We start from the raw sequence: 20697 nt of genomic DNA, 5'->3' as shown, positions 1-20697 counted from the left end.
GCCAGGTGACCAATCCTGTTCTAAGGCAACCTTCTCCACGTAGCTTCTAACCTATGTACATGACTTCCCAAGGCATGCGTGTTGTTATTACCATGAAAGCCATTACTATGAGGATCACATGGCCTGGGAAGCCTGCTGGTGGCAAGAGAATGAGAGATATGGAACAGATCTGAACCCAAGCTGTACGGAGCCATACCCAGCTGAATCCAACATAGACTAGCCAAACACCTGTAGACAGGTGAACAAGGAATTAATGCTTACTGTTGGTTGCCACTGGTATTTTGTGGTTGTTTGTAACATAGCATGTTTGTGGGCATAGCTAACTGAGACCCTGGGTGTGGCCATGTGACTATGTTTTGGGCATTAGGATGGAAGAGGAAGCTATATGTGCAACTTTGTTCATAACCTTAACAGAAAAGTGTGTGCCCTCTACTTTCCCTCTTCTTCATGCTGTAGGAATGTGGTTATGGGAGCTAAGAGCTGCAAGTTGAGGATGGTAGACACAAGATGGGAAGGGCCTGGGACCTTGGCAGTAGGACATTGAACTATTAGCATAGGACTGCTTATACTCAGACTTTTGTGTCAGAAAGAAACATTTTTATTTTTGCTATTGTTATGGCAGGAATGCAAGCAGCCTAATGCAGTTTGGGTTTTCTGGCACTAGCAACCAGGAGGTCCTAATTTAGAAAATGGGTTTGTTGCAAGCCCCCTGCAGAGTTTATCCAACCACAGTCCCAATCTGCTCCTGGTCTCCTCTTCACTCTACTGTGGGTCCTGTCCATTTTGCTGTGGAATGTGGCACCCATGCTTTGCCTTGGATCACTGCTGCTCCTGTCACAAAGGCCTCCATTTCCTGCTGCACTGCTAGTGGTCAGGGTCTATCTAGCTTGACTGAAGAGCCGACTGTACGTGGACACTATATGCCTGCCCTATAGTATAAAGCACAGGAAAAGTTAAAGCAGGGATGCATGTTTACTCACCCTATAAGTTGGAGGTGCAGAGACAATGGAGTTTCTTGTTTTCTATAATCTAACACTTCTCATAAGCCCATGCCCTGCTGGATGTGGAGGGGAGATTTTGATCTGCCAGTAAATAACAGATGGGATTAGTTTCGTTCAAACAGTGTCTTTGGGGGTAACTCGGTCTCTCTCTCTCTCTTTTTTTTTAATAATAAATTTATTTTTTATTGGTGTTCAATTTACCAACATACAGAATAACACCCAGTGCTCATCCCATCAAGTGCCCCCCTCAGTGCCCGTCACCCAATCACCTCCACCCCCAGCCCTCCTCCCCTTCCACCACCCTAGAATTTGGTCTCTCTTAAGTAAATGCTGCTTCTCTTTCCCCTTCCCCTTCATCTTTTCCGGATGGTATCTAGGAGTATGGGAAAGGGAAGGCACACTCATATCTGTGTGGTAGGAGGAAAGAGTTGCCTTGGATCCCTGTGAGCAAGTCCTTGTACTGTCCTCTGGTTCTGTCATGAAATACTGGGTCTGATTCCTGAGTTCTATAATTATCAGCTGAGATGCAGTGCGTCTAATCTGGTCTTTGGAGTGTGATGCAATCACCCAGAGCTGAAGTCCATGGTCCCAACATTTGCCTTGTGCCACAAAGTCCTACCTCTGCAGGATTTTCATTTCAGTTCTCTGTGCAAGCCTCTACGGTACTTCCTCATGCCTTCATGGGGAAGAGGGAAGCTTTTGATCTCCTGCAGAACAAGTATAGGCTGTAAGGGACTGGGTATGTTATCCTGGTTTTCACTGGCCTAGATTCTGCCCTCCATCATTGCTACACTATTGTTCCTTCAGTATTTTGGACATGATGAAAAGCCAAGTGCAAGGCTTCACCTAAGCCTACAGGCAGCCTCCCTTGTGGACCTGAGGAAGTGGTCCACAAGTCTCTGATGTTCTTGGGTTCTTCATAGTCTCCATATTTGCCTTCTGTAGCTTCCCCTGGTCAAGATCTGGATGGATTGGGGAGGATGGATAGGGGAAAGTGAGAACCCTGAAGCCTTCCCGCCCTCCTTTCTTTCCCTCTTCTGTTTCTCCTCTCCACATCCCTGCAGGTTGGAAAACACAAGTGTGACTTTTATTTCCTCTTCCTTTTTTCTAGGGCAGTGACTCTCATGGTCTGGACATCACAGGTAGGTGGGGTTTCATCCCTACAGTAGGGAAGGAGCACCATGCTCTGAGTGAATTAGGCATGGCTTTTGATATGAGGGCTGCAGGACAACGGTGAACTAGGGCCCTCCAAGGACAATTATATTGATGGTCTATCCCTTGAATTTTAGCTGTTAAAAGGTTAAGACACTCTACTTTGCAGGGATGCTTTGTGCAAGCATCCTAGTTGCTGGTTCTACTCTACTACCCTCAGGTTTGCCCACTTCTCTTTTTCAAATATTCAGAGTGCAAATTCCTTTCTATCCTTTCTACATTGGGGTGATGGCACTAAGATCTGCTCCCTTACCCCCAGGCAATCTGTGGGCATGCTCTCCTGGCAGTACATTTCCTACAGCCTGGTTTACTTAATCTAGAAGAATGCCACATTTGTATGTGCCCTTGCATATGCACCTGCTTCTCCAGGACACTCCAAGAGGTTCTTGGCACTCCAAATTTGCTTCCTTCCAAGGTCTCCCTGCCAGGTGAAATGTTAGTAACATACCATATGCACATTTATAAGTGAAATTCCACAACTCTTTACTAAGGTTATTTTTTTTTCTAGCTGCAGCATAGTCTGTACAGCTTTAATTTCTGAAGACCAGTGGGTGTTTTTGCAATACTTGGAGTTAGTTCCTATTTGTTTCCCTGCTTTCAGGCTGTTCCCCAAGGCTTACCTGGCACATATGAAGGCCCATGAGAACATCAACTATTCTGTAATAGTTACCACAATGCTACCAAATCTCTATTTTTTTTCTCTAGAATTTGGGTGGATTAAATTTTTGGGCAGGGCATATTGTAGAACACCTTTATGTAATTCTATATAAGGTGGGCGGTATTATCTTCATGTCCAACTAGATGCTCTATGGGAGATGGCATGAAGAAGTGAGGGGTGGCTAATTGGGCTAGCACTTACCTAAGAGAGATCAAGTTACCCCCAAAAGACTGAACCAGAAGAGTCTATTAATAGTAGAATAACACCTTCTCTGTCTCCTAGATGGGATGCTTAGAGTGTAGACTACTCTAAACTCGCAGGGAGCCCTCCCTCTGTCATGATCCACTGCCCTTCACCAGGGAATTAACACTAGTTCTGGGATCCAGGTCCCTTTGGATGATGGAAGGCAATTTCCTCTTTAGGCAGACTGTTCACAGCCTGTGCATATGGAGAATGGTTCACAAATGTCCAGGCACTGCATTTGATAGGGCACTTTTTCCCCTATTTTTTTTTAAAGGATTTTTAAATTTGACAGAGTGAGCACAAGCAGGAGGAGTGGCAGGCAGAGGGAGAGGGAGAAGCAGGCTCCCTGCTGAGCTTGACATGGGGCTCAATCCCAGAACCCTGGATTTATGATCTGAGCTACCCAGGCACCCCATCCCTATTTCTTTTTTTCTTTTTTTTTTTTTTTTTTCCCATCCCTATTTCTTAAGTCCTGAATTTTCCAACTCAATGTCCAGTCAGTTGGGGGCCTAGTTTGGTAGATATGAAACCCTAATTCATTTTTTCAGTTTGGGTGCTCAAGGCAAATGAACCTTCACAATTTACTAAGAATCAAAGAGAAAGCCTTCATTTCCTTCATCAGATTTTGCAATAGGAAATGAGGCAGTGCCATGGGCTGCAGGGCAGCAGCAGCGGTATGGTGGGTCGTAGATGCTGTCTATACACTTTGGGCTTACTCTGGAGTTTGCTTTCAGAGCATTCTAGTACATGAGGAAGATTGCCTAGGTCTGTTGCCTGAATGCATTCTCTGACTTTAGGAGAATGTTTCCCCAGCACTGAACTGGGTAGAAGTACAGGAGCATTAACACTCTAAGAGGGAAAGGATGTGGTGGGTGGCTACCTTGACTCTTTGGAGGAAAATTCTGGGGGTGTGTTCCAGTTTCTCATTTCACAGCGTGACTGAGCCCACACAGGAACCCCTCATTAATTCATCCTTTAATGGCTTTCCTTCCTGTCATCAGAGTGCCTCTTAGCACCTCCTAAATAAACTATTTGCATCCAAATCCTGGTTTCAGTGCTTGATTTTGGGAGAAACCAAAACTCAGACAAGGACTTCTTTGTAAATGTCTGGAAAAGTAAGATCTCCCTCCCTAGGAAAATACGTCATACTTTCAAGAAACGTAGGTAGGATTTGGTGAAATTTTGGTATTAGGACCAGGCTTCCAGAATCACCCTAACTTCTCTCCCTCCTCCCACTCCCCATCCTCCAAAAGATTACTGAGGGAGCCATACACTAGGACCAGCAGCCTAACAGGAATGAAAGTATCATTTTAATAGCTTCAAAAGTGCCTCAAACCCCTTTCACCTGTTTTAACTATTCTCTGCACGGCTGGCTTCCTGTTTTCTCATAGAGGGTGTTCTCCAAACTCCTTAAGTATCCTCTAGCACAGTATACAGATGGATCTGATCCATAATGGTCTGACTTACAATTTTTAGACTCTGATGGTACGAAACTAATACACATTCAGTAAACTTGTACTTCAAATTTTGAATTTGGATCTTTTCTCAGGCTAGTGCTCACAGTATTTTCAATTTATGATGGGTTTGTTGGGACATAACCCCATCATAAGTTGGAGATCTGTACCGGTCTTTTCTACATGATGCTTTATAACATATTTACCTATGTATCTGCTTCGTTGTTTACTGTTTCTCTACCAAATTATAAGCTCCATGAAAACAGGAACTAAGGCACTTTGTTTACCGCTGTACACTCGGTGTTTATGACAGCACTCTCACATGAAAGATACTCCAGAAGTTGAGAAAGAGGTTGAGGTTTGGGCTCCTGGGCTCAAACAGCCACCAATTCCCTGCTATTAAAAACATGGGAGTCTTAACCTCTATCAGGCCACATGAAGAAAGCTCTAAAGACAGGCAAAATAAAATGACCAGATCTGCAGAGCGTATCCTGGCTCAACTACACCATGAAGCTATGTGTGTGTGTGCAGAAGGCAGAGAACCCACTAATGAATGTAGAGTGGCCCTCCCTGCCCACCAAGAATGTGGGTCAATCAATACACTAATTTTCACTATTAGGTTAGTAGCTACTTTCCATGGGGGAAGAGGTAAGGAGAAAGGTGGTCAAAATCTCTCCCTAGGGCAGCCCGGGTGGCTCAGCGGTTTGGCGCCTGCCTTCGGCCCAGGGCGTGAGCCTGGAGTCCCGGGACCAAGTCCCGTGTCGGCGTCGGGCTCCCTGCGTGGAGCCTGCTTCTCCCTCTGCCTCTCTCTCTCTGTCTCATGAATAAGTGAATAAAATCTTTAAAAAGAATAATACTTTCTTAAAAAAAAAAAAAAAAACTCTCTCCCTGAAGTATATACTATCCTGCATAGAATTTCAAGGGAGTAAAACAAGCAAACAAACAAAAACGCACACGGCTTCTGAGGTCTGTCCAAGGCCCCTGCAGGCTAACCCTCCCAGGTTAACAACCTCTACGGATTCTTCTGTTGGTACAAACCTTGAGATCGCTACTCTTTACCGTCAGATGTTTAGCTCCCATCTGACATATGTGCTCCTCATCCCTCCTCTCCCTGCAAAAAGGAAGGCAAGGTATGGCAGCCAAGGCGTTCGTGGTCATGACCGAAACCAATTCCTACAGCAAGGCCGGTGTTCTGCTTTCAAACTCCGGGAACGGCCTATCTTCCCAGTCTCCGCCTGTTGAAATCAGGGGACGACTGCAGGGCCTGGCACAAACGCCGCCTCTTCCACCAAGCAGGTGCAGACCCAGCTGACTTGTTTTGCGGTCAGCGGCCCACCGCCCAGCACAGCCCAGCACAGCCCAGCACAGGGCCCCGGGGCCTCGGCGCCTCGGCGGAGCGCTCTCTCCCTTAAGGACCACTACCGGCCTCACGGACCTTCAAGACGGAACCGCCTCAGCACCTGGCCCAATTCTTGCTGGTGCTTTTTTCCACTTTACCGAGAGCCTTCAATGTTCACCTCAGGAGTTTCCCCAACGGACCTCAGTGGCCAACCTAACAAACTCAGGTTTAGTGAGTCACACGGAAGTCAAGACCCTTGCAACGACGCCGAGCCCCACGGACCAAGCTGCGGCAGGAGAAAAAGCCCAACGTTTCGAGGCTCCGCAAGGCAGGTGCTCACTTGGGCTCTGGGCCCAAAGTTGAGAATGGACAAGACCCCCCTCCCTGCGCAACAACGTGACCCCGAGGGCGGCGACAGACGCTGCGGGGAGCGCTTCCGCCTTGAAAACAGCGTCGTCAAGGGGCAAGCTCCCAGCTCCGTTCGTCCCGCAGCTCAAGGCCTTTCATTCCAGCAGGCAGTTGTCCACACCCCAAGGCTACCCCACCCAGCTGCGCCGGGCGGCTTCTCCACACCCGGACGAGCCGGTGGCACGTCTCGAGGGTGTGACGGTTACGCCGTGACATCACGCGGCAGAGAAGGGCAAAGCGACCACGGCACCGGCGATTCTGAAGCGGCCCCGGCGCTGAGAAGCGCGCCGAGAGTCTGGAGGAGGGATTAACTTTGACTGACGTCCGCACCCACCCATGGCCTTTCCGAGTCCTCCTCAAACAAACCAATCAATGAGACGACGGAGACGGCAACGTGCCCCAGCCGCCAGGAACGGCTCCGCCCCCTCCGCTCGGTCGTCGTTCGGTCGCCATGATTGGTGTGGCTACCGTCTTGGTCTACTTTAGCTCTCCTCTGGCTTTCCGATACCCTCTCTGAACTTCTCCCTAACCATTTGTTCCCTCCCACTGTCAACTTCTACCTTCACGGGATTCTTGCTAGCTCGGGTGCCTGCGCAGCCACACTTGAGATGGCGGCCGGAGGCGGGGCCACGGCTGGGCCTGCCCGGCGCGGTGACGTCAGCGCGCTGCGTGTCGGCAGGTGGAGGGAGAAGGGAAAGTTTGGCCCGTGCGTGGGGCTGGGGTTGAGGGCGGGACGGAGGGGTTGGGCCCGGGCGAATACCCTGTAGCTGCTGCGGCGGAGGCCGGGGCCGGGCGAGGAGTGCCGGCCGCCGGGGAGCAGTGGGCGAGGTCCGCCGGAGCTTCGAGCCCCCGCCGCTCTGCCGCGCGGTGACCCCGCGCCCAGACGCCGTCCGACCCGTGGCTGTTCCCGAGGCGGTTGGTGGGGGCGCGGCGGCGGCGGCGGCGGCGGCGGCGGCGGTTGGGGGTGGGGGAGGCGCGGCGAGGAGACGAGAGAGGTCAGCGAGTTTGAGGGAGGATCGCGAGCCGCGCCGCCGTCATGTCCGAGGACTCGAGCGCCCTGCCCTGGTCCATCAACAGGGACGATTACGAGCTGCAGGAGGTGATCGGTGAGAGCCGGCGCCGCCGAGGGAGGACCCGCGGGAGCGCGGGGAGGCTCGTGGGCACCCGCGGGGCGGGGGGAGGCTCCGGGTTTGTGCTGCGCGCCAGTGAGGCTGGCGGGGCTCGGGGGAGATGTGGGCAGTGACAGATACTTGAACCGGAGCGGTAGACGGGTCTGGGAGCGGAAGAGCAGTGCGGGCACAGGACAGGCCTTTGGGAGGCTGTGCGAGAAGCGGCTGTTGGGGTTGTGGGCACAGCTCCCTATTTGGGGGGTCGTCTGCAGGGGGTTTTAGTGCATTCCCGCGCGGGTGTGACAACACCTAAGTGCTCACGAAGTGCCAAACGTTGCCGGGGTGGAGCTGGGGGAGCTGGAGATCCTCTCTAGAGGAAGCTGAAGGTACCGGGCTCCGCGCTGCGTAGACACAACTTCCCGCTGTTGGAGACGGACTTTCTAGTCAGGGAGGTAGGCATTGAATAACCAGACAAATAGAAGGAATTGCAAGGTTTGGCAAGTGCTAGGAAGGAAATAAACAAGATGTTCTGATAGCGGGTGACCTGGACACCTGGTTAGGGTGATTTCAAGGAAAATGCCTTTTCTGAGGCGTTGACATTTAAGAGGAGCGCGGAAGGATGAGAAGCAGCCTTAGGGTTCCAGGGCAGATTTTTCCCTGCCGAGGGATGAGGAAGTGCAAAGGTCCTGAGGAGGGAAAGAGCTTGATGTGTTTCAGGACCTGGAGGAAAACTGGCAAGGGTAGAAGGGGGATCTTCGCAGGCATGGTAAGGATTTAGAATTTTGAGTGTGTTGGAGGGCTTCAGGCAGAGGCAGCGTTATTTGACGGATCTGGCTGCTGTGTATGGAGTGGTTTTGAGGTCCCGGAATACCAGTTGGCAGGGACCAAAACTTGCACAAATGTGGATTGTAATTCTTAGGCACCAGGGATTGGGGGGGGAGGGCGGAGACTTGGGATGAGGGGAGTATTTGTTGGACAACAATAACCCAGTGACTTTAGAAATCAAAAGGGGGTGGGTTCAGCTACACAGAAGCTGGGTCTAACTGACATGAGCAGACCCCTCTGTACGGGAGGAAGGAGATTGTCTGCTTTGCTAGATCAGCATCCTGTCCTATAATTAGTTTTATAACAAAGACTGGCTGAAAACTGTAGCTGTCTTAGAGGTGTGTTTATTGCAGTGTGTCTGTATTTTAGGGAAACTTTATACCTTTTTTTTTTTTTTTTCTTTTTTTGCCTCTTGTTTCAAAACAAATCTGGGCTAAGTTTTATCTGAAAGAAATCACATCTTTTTCCTTACGCCACGTCATACCCAGTGTCCTTGCTGGGTGTTCGACATATACCGGTTGTTTCTAAAGACAGGTAGCTAGGTCTCTGTCTTGATTGTTTCTCAGTCCCTCAGTCAATATCCTATGAGGAAGAAATTAAGTGAGAGATTTGAAAATGATGTCTGAAAAGTAAAGGAGGAGGATCTCTGTCGTTGTTTTAGAAGAGGAATTTTGCCTTCCTTTCTGGTACGGTATACATCTTTCTGTGGTCATTTTTTTTTTTTAATTTTTATTTATTTATGATAGTCACAGAGAGAGAGAGAGAGAGAGAGGCAGAGACACAGTCAGAGGGAGAAGCAGGCTCCATGCACCGGGAGCCTGATGTGGGATTCGATCCCGGGTCTCCAGGATCACGCCCTGGGCCAAAGGCAGGCGCCAAACCGCTGCGCCACCCAGGGATCCCTCTCTGGTCATTTTTTTATGCCTAGTAGTTAAGATGGCTCTAGAGATTTTAGAGATTTATTGGCTCTAGGGTTCTAGAGATTTTAGAAATTTATTAATTTGTTATCCTCAAGCAAGTAGGGTGTCTGTGAATGGGCAAAAGAGAGTCTCAGTCCTCAGGGATAGGGTTAGTTTTCATCTTAAGGTGGGCCATAGGTAAAAGGTTAAGGACTATAATGTGATTTGACCATCTTATTTTTATTTATTTATTTTAAAATATTTCATTTATTTATTTGAGATAGAGCGAGAGACCGAGCACAGGAGCAGAGGTGAGGGGCAGAAGGAGGGGGGAGAAGCAGGCTCTTCGCTGAGAAGGGAACCTGACGATGCATGGAGTTCCATCCCAGGACCCTGGGATCATGACCTGAACTGAAGGCAGATCTTAACTGCCTGAGCCACCCTTGCAGCCCTTCACCATCTTATTTTTAAAATTAACTTTACTGAGGTATAATTTAGTGCTATAAAATTCACCCATTTTTAAGTACAAAATTCAGTGTTTTTTAGTAAATTTACTGTGCTGTGTCCCAGCCAGCATAGTCCAGGTTTAGAATATTTTCATCACCCAGTAAGATCCTTGTGCTTGTTAACAGTTAATCGCTGTTCCCACTCCCAACCCCAGGCAACCACAAATCTTTCTGTCTCTATAGATTTGCCTTTTCTGGACACTTAATATACATGAGATCATAATAACATATTGTCTTTTGTGTTTGGCTTCTTTCACTTAGCATGATATTTTTTTCATTTGTAAAAACAATTTTACTGGGTTATAACTTATATACCACAAAATCACCTGTATTAAGTGTATAATTGTATAATTAAGTGTATAATTTTTTGGTAAATTTACAGAGTTGTTCAATCATCCCCACAGTCCAATTTTAGAACATTTCCATCATTCCAAAAAGATGTCTCATGTCCATTTGCAGTCACTCCCTGTTCCCACCCCCTGCCTCAGGCAACCACAAATCTACTTTCTGTCTCTATAGATTTGCCTTTTCTGGATATTTCATGTAAATATAATCATATAATACGTGATCCTTTCATTGGTTTCTTTGACTTGGCATAATATTTTCTGAAGTTTACCAACGTTGTAGCCTATATCAATACATTATTCCTTTTTATTGGACATTGGGTCGTTTTTGCTTTTTGGCTATTTGGAATAATGCTGTTATGAACATTCACTCATCAAATCTTCATGTGAACATGTTTCATTTTCCTTGAGTGGAATTTCTGGGTCACATGGTAAATTTATGTTTGACTTTTTAAGACATTGACAAGCCTTTTCAAAATCATTTTACATTCCCACCAGCCATGTATGAGAGTTCCTATTTATCTTTGTCAGCATTTGTTGTCTTTGATTATAGCCATCCTGGTGGGTCTGAAGTGGTATCTGGTGGTTCTATTTTGCATTTCTTTAATGACTAATGATGGTGAGCATCTTGTCATGTGCTTATTAATTAGCTTTTCATATATCTCCTTTGGTGAAATATCTATTCAAATGTTTTGCCCATTGGGTTGTCCCTGGGTTGTTTTCTTACTAAGTTAAAGGGTGTGTGTGTGTGTGTGTGTGTGTGTGTGTGTATGTATGTATGTGTATGATGTGTTTGTTTGATGGTCAGTTCTTCACCTGATAGATGATTTCAGATATTTTTATCCTGGTCCCTAGCTTGTCTTTTCATTTTCTTAATGGTGACTTTCAAGGCCAGAAAGTTTTGAATTTTGATAAAGTTTAATTTATTACTTTTTCCTTTTACTGATTGTGCTTTTTTTGATGGCTTAACTAAGAAATCTTTACTAATCCAACATCACAAAGATTTTCTTTCCCGTATTTTCTTCCAAGTGTTAACAGTTTTAGCTCTTAAATTTTGGCCTCCAGTACATTATGAGTTCTTTTTTTTTTTTTTTTTTTTTTTTATTTATGATAGTCACACACACAGAGAGAGAGAGAGGCAGAGACACAGGCAGAGGGAGAAGCAGGCTCCATGCACCGGGAGCCCGACGTGGGATTTGATCCTGGGTCTCCAGGATCGCGCCCTGGGCCAAAGGCAGGCGCCAAACCGCTGCGCCACCCAGGGATCCCTATGAGTTCATTTTTTAATGTATGGTGTGAGATGAGATGAACCATCTTGTTTCACAGATGAAGACACTGAAGCATAAAAAGATAAAATGACTGTCTAAAATCGTAGAGCTAATTAGTGGCACAGCAAATACCTGTGTTCTACTCTCCTGCTGCCTAATTCAGTATCCTTGTTTCTATGTAGGAATTTGATTGGTTTTTATATATTAAATGGACGATAGTGGTTATGGTCTAAGGGAAATTTTGAAGGTTTAAGTGAAATTAATTAGGGGGAATATCCTTACAATGAAAAATCTAATAGATATTTTGAAGGTGACCCTTTTGGATATAGTAGATTTTTCTTTCTTCTTTAATTTTTTTTAAAGCTTTTATTTATTTGAGGGAGAGTGAAAGTGAGAGAGATCACAGAGGGAGAGGGAGAAACAGACTCACCGCTGAGTGGAGAGCCCGATGAGGGGGCTCGATTCCAGGACTCAGAGATCATGACCTGAGCTGAAGGCAAATGCTTAACCGACTGAGCCACCTAGATGCCCCGAATTTTTCTTTTGTGTCTCCGGTTTTGTAAATTTTGAATGTCTCCCTCTCATTTGTAAGTTCACTAAAGTTCCTAACATCCTTCCATTCCACGCCTTGTGTCTTCTCTCACCCATCCTCCCAGGAGGGAGGGGGAAAAATGTTTTTCCTTGAATTATAGCTTATTATAAGTACCCAGCCTCAACAAAGTGGTGTAGACTTATTCTGAATTTGCTTCCATGCTGAAATGTTTGGAATACAATGTTTTCTAGTAAGCTATAATCATCAAAATGAATCTTTGTGATTTTTCAAATTACACTTAATTTTTTCTGAGAATCAAATGATTGGAGCTCAGAAAATAAAGGTTTGGAGGATCATTTGAATTTTCTGTTTTCAAAGAATTGTATTTTAAAGCAGTGATTAATTGATGCCTCCTTTGTGATCAAAGTACTTGCATTTATTTGATATGTAATTTTTTTTTTCACCTGCTGCTTAGCCTATAATATTTGTAAGGTTGAGAAGCCTGGAATGCAGTCTGTTGAGCATCAGACTCTTGGTTCTGGCTGAGGTCTGATCTCAGGGTCATGGAACGGAGCTCTGCTTCAGACTCCGCACTCAGAGCTCAGTCTGTGTGGGTTTCTCTCTTACCCTTCCTCAAGACCCCCCCCGCCCCCCCGGCCCCATCCCTGCTCTCTCTCGCTCTCTCTTTCTCTAAAATAAATAAAATCCTTAAATATTTGTAGGGTTAGTTGTTTTTCACATTCTATTTTGTTTTCTCTCTTTCTGACAAAATCCTATAGAGAAAAGAAAAATTCCCTTCCTGGAACATAAAAGCATACAGATTGGGAATTCAGAGGACTTCCTTTTAAAGAATTATATCATCTGAAGCACGCTTTGGCAAGATTTGAAGTTCTTTAAGTATAATTACTTGTAAAAGATGTTAGTAGTATTTTCACTATCACTCATTCACCTCTCAGTGTTTTTGAGCTCCATCCTAACCATTATTACTGTATTAGAATTTATAATCAGGTGTTGTACTGTATGACATGTGTTGAAACAGCTGGAAGAGTATGGTCTTAGAGTTGTGTTGACCTGGATTCAAACCCTGGCTTTTCCTTTTATTAGCTGTGTGATCTTAGGCAATTTATATAACTGGTTTTAGTGTCTGCTTTTTGTCTAAAAAATGGAGGTAATGTTACCTATAACATTGGGGCTGTTATGTAGATTAAGTGTAATTGTGTGGAGAAAATGTTTAGTTTGCATTGAATGCACCTTTTTTTTGTTGTTGTTTATAAGATTTTATATTTATATATTAGAGTGTGAGACAGCACTAGCAGGGAGAGTGGCAGAGGCAGAGGGAGAAGCAGGCTCCCCACTGAGCAGGGAGCCCGATACGGGGGGAGGGGGGCTTGGTGTAGGGCTCCATCCCAGGACGCTGGGATGATGACCTTAACTGAAGGCAGATGCTCAACCACTCAACCAACTGAGCCATGCTGGCACCCCTGCATTGAATGTTCCTTAACATAATGACTTTCGTTATCTCTTTTCTCCTCTTATCTCTTTTTTTCCTCCTTATGTTTTGTAATTTTTGGTATTACCATGAAATATGAAATACTGTATGATTTGAAATCTTATAACACTTAAATACTTAGAATCTGTTGTAATATTTAATGGAACATCGCTGCCCCTTTGTTTCTTTCTAGATCTTATTAAAGTTTAGATGGATTTCAGGATTTATGGTGGACATGGTAGTACAGCTACATAAGGCCTTGCCATCTTTGACATTGTCAAGGATATGATATGATGGCAGATAGAGAAAACAATTTGGTGGGGGCTGTGCCATGTGCCTTTTATCTTTTAATTTCCTACATCTTGGAAAGTCTCCATACTCACTGTTTACCTTGGATTAGGTTTTGAAAATTGTTATTTAAGATCTGTTTTTAATAAGGTATGATTTACCCAGCTTTGACACTTTGGTGAAGACAAACTCAATTAGCTTTATTCTCTACTTTTCCCTCTCCTTTTTTTTTTTTTAAGATTTTATTTATTTATTCATGAGAGACACAGAAAGAAAGAGAGAGAGAGAGGCAGAGGAGCCCGATGTGGGACTCCATCCCGAGACTCCAGGATCATGCCCTGGGCCGAAGGCAGGCACTAAACCGCTGAGCCACCCAGGGATCCTCTTCCCTTTCCTTTATTATTTTTATTAATTGTTTATTAGCCACACATTTTGATATCTAAAGTAGTGGTTTTCAAGTACAGATTCCAGGATCCCACCTCCAGCCCCTCCGTAAATGTGAAAGACATCATACTTTATCAATAGAATGATGTTGAATGGTTAGTGTATTTTCTTCCCCTGGTCAGGAGACTTAGCTATGGTGATATTATCAGTAAAGGCCAGCATTGGACTAACAACCTCATAGGGCTGTATCAGTTAGGGATTGCATTTGGCTGCATGTAATGGAAAACAAATTATAGTGTCCTAATAAAGTACCTTTTTTCCCTTCTGTAACTGGAGTGGCCACCTATATGCCCTAATTAACCATCCAGTCTCCTAGTTTTTACTTCACTGCACTTAGCATGTAACTGCCATTCTTATAGTTGCAACGTAGTTAGTTGTTCTACACCTAGCCTCATTCTTGTGTTCCAGGCTGGAAGAATATGGCAAAAGGACAGAGGCACATGATGACTGAGTTGGCATCTTTTCAAAGAACTTTCTTTCCTCTAAGCCTCATTCAATGACTTCCATTTCTAGTTTATTGGCCAGAACCATGTAATTTGGCCATTTGCAAGAGAGGCTATGAAATAAAACTTTTTAAGCTGGGCACATTAGTACTTAAAACAGAATAAGTCAAACTTCTTTTATTAAAGATGAAGGGAAAATTGTATGTTGCATAGGCAACTAAAAATGTTGGCCTTGATGGTTTTTTTAAAAAATGAAAATAGTTAAATAATACATTACAAGTAAATAATTTAACCATAGCAAGCAGTTAATAAATGTTAGCTTTAATCTAAAGAAGTAGTTGCTTACCAGTTAAGAGCATGGTGTTGAGTCATCATGTAGTTCTGGTTTCTAGTCTCTACTCTGCACCTGACTAGTTTATGACCTAAGTCTTATTTTTATAATTATTATTGTATTAGATAAAAAACAAAACAAAACGGAAGTAAAGAAAGTGCTCAGTATAGTACTTGGCACACAGAATAAGCGTTCAATAGATGTTAATGCTCATGATGGTAATAATGAGTTCATAGCTTATGCCTGTGAAGACTGGGCCATATTTGTGTTTGCTCTGCCTTAAATGAGTAATTTTTTTCCTTGAAAATGTATGTCACTGCTCAGTTGATTTGTCTATTCAGCAAATATTTATTGAACTTTTGTTATGCTCCAGGTACTGTTCTGGATGCTAGGGATATGTCAGTGAAGCAGACAGAAATCCCTGCTTTTGTAGAGTTTATGATCTAGTGGTGATAAAGAACAAAAACAAAGCAGAGAAAGGAGTTGGAGACTGCTAGGGATAGAGGTGAATTTAAAAAAAATTTTTTTTAAAGATTTATTAGAGAGAGAGAGTATGGGAGGGAGAAGAGGGAGTCTCAAGTAGACTCTACACTGAGTGTGGAGCCCAATGCGGGGCTCAGTCCCAGGACTCTGAGACCTTGATGTGAGCCAAAATCAAGAGTAGTGAGCCCCACCCACTGAGCCAGCCAGGCGCCCCTGGAAGTGAGTTTTAAATAGGTCAGGGAAAGCAAAAGAAGAGACATTTGATTTTTTTTAAAGATTTTATTTATTTATTCATAGAGACAGAGAGAGAGAGGCAGAGACACAGGCAGAGGGAGAAGCAGGCACCATACAGAGAGCCTGACGTGGGGACTCGATCCGGGGTCTCCAGGATCACGCCCTGGGCTGCTGGCGGCGCTAAACCGCTGCGCCACGGGGGCTGCCCAAGAAGAGACATTTGAGAAAAGACCTGAAGGAGGTGAAAAAAATGAAGATTGTGGTTATCTGCAGGAAGCTTATTCCAGACAGAGGGAGAGGTGAAGGCTCTAAATTGGAATGGAAGCATGCTCATGTGACTAAGGAATAGGAGGCAGGAGTGGCTGGAGCAGAGTGAGATGGGGTGAAGAGGCAGACAGGAGAAGAGATCAGAAAAGTAAGGTGGTGGGGTTGTGTGGTTCTGACCATAAGATGGGATGAAGTCTTGTAAGTCGTTGTGGGTACTTGGCTTTTGGTTTGAGTGAGAATGAAAATCATTGCAGGATTTTAAGCAGAGGATTATTATGACTGTGTTTTAAAGGGGTAACGCAGGCTGCTATGTAGAGAATAGTTTTGTAAGGGTGGAAGGAGAGTTTATTTATTTATCTAGATTTTATTTATTTATTCATGAGAGAGACAGAGAGAGAGGCAGAGACACAGGCTCCCTGAGGGGAGCCTGATGTGGGACTCTATCCCAGGACCTTGGGATCCAGACCTGAGCCAAAGGCAGATGCTCAACCACTGAGCCACCCAGGTGCCCCTGGAAGGAGAGTTTATCCAGTGGAGAGAGAGCACTGGAGTTGGTGAGAAGTAATCAGGTTGCTGGGTATAACATGTTTTGGAGTTAGAGAGTTGCCATTGGATTAGATGTGAAAAGATTCTAAGAGTTTTGGCTGGAGCATCCGGAAGGATGGAGTTACCATCCTTTGAGATGAGAGATTACCAGAGTGAACAGGGGACAGAGATGATTCATTACAAAACCATCAGGCTGTGTGAATAATTACTCAAAGCATATGGCACTGTGTCTTTATTTTCATCTTTTTTTGTATAGAGAGAATAGCATGATTTTTATGATGTTGACTATTCTTAACAGCTGTTTCACCAGTTCTAGAAGCTTTAATTTTCAGTGTGATGCTGACAAGAGAAAAGGGTTTTCAAAAATGTAATTTCCTTATATTTTTCCTTGATTCAGGTGACAGTGCCTTAATCATCTTTCAAAATGAAGAGTCTGGGTACTCTTTAGTGAATGTAAAACCATACTAAATAACATTTAAAATCTTTCGAATATGTATCTGCTATAATGATGTCTGGCCAAAATTTGGAGGAAATTAACTGATTTGGTTTATGTATTTATTTTTCTCACAGTTAGGAATAATATCCATTTTTAACTTTCTTTTTTAAGTTTCTGAGTCTAGTAAAGTGGCCAGAGACCAATAATTTTTTTAGTCCTCCTTTGGGCATCTCCTTTTCTGTCTTGAGAGATGAAGTTACCCAATTTGAGGAATTTCAGGAAAAATCTCATATTTTTGTATATTTAATGCATTCTGTCTGTATGCATGTATGCTAAGACTGCAGTTTAAGAGCTCACTAGGAGAGGACAGAAGAGTGGAAGAACTGGGACCTAGGTGCATGGAGGATACACACCTGTGTTAAGTTTTTGAAAGTCTGAATTAGGATGTTTTATTGGAAATTGGTTTCCATTTTCCATTATATTATTATTCTTACTAGTCCATTAGTAGAGGGCATTAGAGCAGTAGCTTTTACACTTTTCACTAAACCATTCCTGAGAGATCTCTTTTACAATTTGCATGTGTATTTATACTGAAGTAAATGTTTTACAAAATAACATTTGCTTTTACTATGTGCCATGCATACTGATGTTTTTTCTATTTTACTCTTTTTACTCCAAGAAAATGATGGTTGAAACTCTGAAAATGACTTGTAGTTTGAAAATTCCTCATAAAGAAACATGCTTTAAAAAGAGGAATATTTTAAGAATTTGTATCTCTCAATCTTTTTTTTTTTTTTTTTTTTTTTAAGATTTTATTTATTTATTCATGAAGGACACAGAGAGGCAGAGACTAGGCAGAGGGAGAAGCAGGCTCCCTGTGAGGAGCCCGGTCCAGGACCCAATCCCAGGACCCTGGGATCACGCTGAGCCAGAGGCAGCCGCTCAACCACTAAGCCACCCAGATGTCCTTCAATCTTTTAAATAAAAATCTTTATTTTATTTTTATTTTAAGTAGGCTCCATGCCTAATGTGGGGCTCCAACTCAGGACTCTGAGTTTGAGTCTCATGCTCTACCAATTGAGCCATCCAGGGGCTCCAAAATTTGTATCTCTAATCGTATGTTTTCAAAGTCTTACTAAAAATTGATGAATAGTTAAAATGATTATAAAGACATTATAAAGATATTCTTCCTTATCCTCTTATTCACATTATTAATTGTTATTTTCTGTGAAAGTTTTTCTAATGAAGGATAGAACATGATTGGTATTCTGAATTAGTGGTGTTGTGTATTGAGTTCTTACTGCATTACCATACACACCTTTATGTTACAACTTTAAAATATTTTTTGATTGCTGAATAATATTTTGGTGTTTGGGGAAGAAAACATGAAGATCAATGAAAGTGATTTATTGTTAGCATGGAACAACTGGAGCCTGCAAGTCTCTCTTTATCATTAAATGTGGGAAATGCTGGTGACTTTGCCCTTTGGCCATTTGTTAAATCACATCTTGTTTCTAGGGATATTTGTTTATTAAATGAGTGACTTTTTGTGTAGAAGAAGGTACTTTAGTATGTAGACAATTATGACTGATAATACCTAGGGTTAGTGTTCGTTATTAGTGAAATTAATTCTGTGTTTAATAATGACTAGGAATTAATAACAACTAAACCCCAAATTGCTGTCTGTTTTTAATGCCAGCATAGCTTTGGTTTATGTATGATATGACATTAGTGTGCTTAAAGCTAGCATTTCAGATTTTGTATATATATATAAAATAAATAATCAGTGCTTGATCATCCAGGGATACAGTAACTGACTTGAGTTAATACTGGTTTAAAGGGACGCCTGGGTGGCTCAGTGGTTAGGTGTCTGCCTTTGGCTCAGGTCAGGGTCCTGGGATTGAGTCCCACAAGGGGCTCTCCATAGGGAGCCTGCTTCTCCCTCTGCCTATGTCTATGTGTCTCTCATGAATGAATAAATAAAATCTTAAAAAACAAAACAAAACACTGGTTTAAAAGCTACCACTAGGTAGCTAGCACATTTGCAAAAATTAAAATGATAAAACATCGAGGAATACATTTACATACTAGAAGACATCTGTTTTCTAGGACCAAAGGTACCCTGTGGAGGCCTCATTGTGTTTTTTGTGACTTAAGAAAGCCTCTCAGCCGGACAGATCTGGACCTTCATGATTGGGTTCCTTCCTTTGGGGCTTCCCAGAGTAGGGCAGCAGCCTCTCACTGAAGACAAGAGTTGTTAGAGTTTTCTAAAGGGATTCCATGCAGAAAGAACTTGGAAAGAGGATGAGAAAGGAACAGTTAATGCCAAGCCACTACTGTTCTGCCTAATTCTGTCCTACTCGTGCAAAACAAAGGGAGTTCACCAAAAAAGCAAACTGCAAACTATTTCAGTAGTAATCTATTGGATCACTTATCAATGAATGTGTTAGTGGTCCTAAACTATTGTCAAAATAATTCAAGTACACTATTGGATAATGTTGTTGAATGGCAAATGTGTCCTTGAATATTGGATTTCATTTTGAATTTTGCATGACATGAGCTTTGTACAGAGTTTTTGCTTAGTTTGTTATAATTGTGATTTGGGTTTATCCATGTCAGTGTTGACTGGTTGTATATCTATGGCTTTGATCAGGGACTTTGAAACAGATTTCAATGTAACAAACAAATTCTCGAATTATATAATTGTATATGTAAATTAGTTTCAAATTTTAATATCTGTAGCACATTTATACTATTCGAAATCTGATGTCCTACTTGAAGAAATTTTTTTAGTAACAGCTTTATTGGGATATAATTCACATACTATGAACATAAATTGCCCTTTAAAAGTGTGCAATTCAGTGTATTCACAGAGTTATGGAACCATCATCAATGTTTAATTCCAGAACATTTTCATATCTCTGGAAACTCCATATCCGTTAGCTGCACTCCCTACTTCCCCTCTTCCTCTAGTCTCTGGCAACCTCTAGTTTACTGTCTGCATGTATGGATCTGCCTGGTCTGGACATTGTACATAAATAGAGTCATACTGATGTGAAATGTTGGGGTCTGGGAGTGAATGGTCAAGAAAGAATTCTTGAGACATCTTTGGTGCCAAAAAGAGTGGTTTTATTAAAACATGGGGACAGGACTCTGGGCAGAAAGAGCTGCACTGGTGGTGTGAGGAGTGACTGATTATGTATTTTCAAGTTGGGAGGGGGCAGCATAAGTCTGTAAAGAATTTGGAAGCAAGGTTTCCAGGACCTGGAGGGGCTAGCTGTTGTTAGGAAAATGTTATTTACTGCTGTCTAGTAAAATCTTAGTCATGAGACTCTTCAGATGTGTATCAGTGGGCCATATGCTTGGATGATGACTGCTAACATATCTTGGATGGGTGGGTAGAGATAGAAGAAGTTTCCAAAGGGATTTTTACAGGATCCTGGAATTCAGGCTAATGGCAAGCTAAGGTTGCCTTTTGCCTCTAGCAAAGTATTAACACTGAGGCAGTTAAGTTCCTTGATGAAGGTCACTCTGTCTCAAGTACTTGTCAATAGGCTGTCAGTTATAAGGAAGTTCAATTTATTTTCTTTTGCCTTTGTTCTGTATATCAATGCCATATATGGCCTTCTGTGTCTGGCCTATTAGCGTGTTTTCAAGGTTCATCCATGTCATAGCATGTATTTTTTTTTATTTTTTTATTTATTTTTTTATTTATGATAGTCATACAGAGAGAGAGAGAGAGAGAGAGAGGCAGAGACATAGGCAGAGGGAGAAGCAGGCTCCATGCACCGGGAGCCTGATGTGGGATTCGATCCTGGGTCTCCAGGATCGCGCCCTGGGCCAAAGGCAGGCGCCAAACCGCTGCGTCACCCAGGGATCCCCATGTCATAGCATGTATTAATAGTCATTTCTCTTTATTGCCAAATAGTATTACCGGT

At 43.3% G+C, this 20697-nt stretch overlaps 1 protein-coding gene across 3 annotated transcripts in view; it reads left to right on the top strand.

The window, feature by feature from the left end:
• Positions 1-6621: 6621 nt before the first annotated feature.
• The window catches only part of OXSR1 (oxidative stress responsive kinase 1), a 95160-nt gene continuing 81084 nt past the window's right edge, over positions 6622-20697 (top strand). The window contains exon 1 of one of the 3 annotated variants that reach the window (XM_077865808.1): positions 6622-6773. In XM_077865808.1, the coding sequence (XP_077721934.1) occupies positions 6767-6773 (7 nt within the window). In that variant the 5' untranslated portion in view covers positions 6622-6766. Of the gene's footprint in view, positions 6774-7045; positions 7422-20697 lie in introns of those variants that run through there. The other 2 variants (XM_077865809.1, XM_077865807.1) reach the window with 2 other exon arrangements.

This window comes from Canis aureus, chromosome 22, assembly GCF_053574225.1.
Source record: "Canis aureus isolate CA01 chromosome 22, VMU_Caureus_v.1.0, whole genome shotgun sequence".
NCBI lineage: Eukaryota > Metazoa > Chordata > Mammalia > Carnivora > Canidae > Canis > Canis aureus.
Note: the sequence above shows the minus strand (reverse complement) of the source record. Positions and strands in the feature narration are given on the sequence as shown.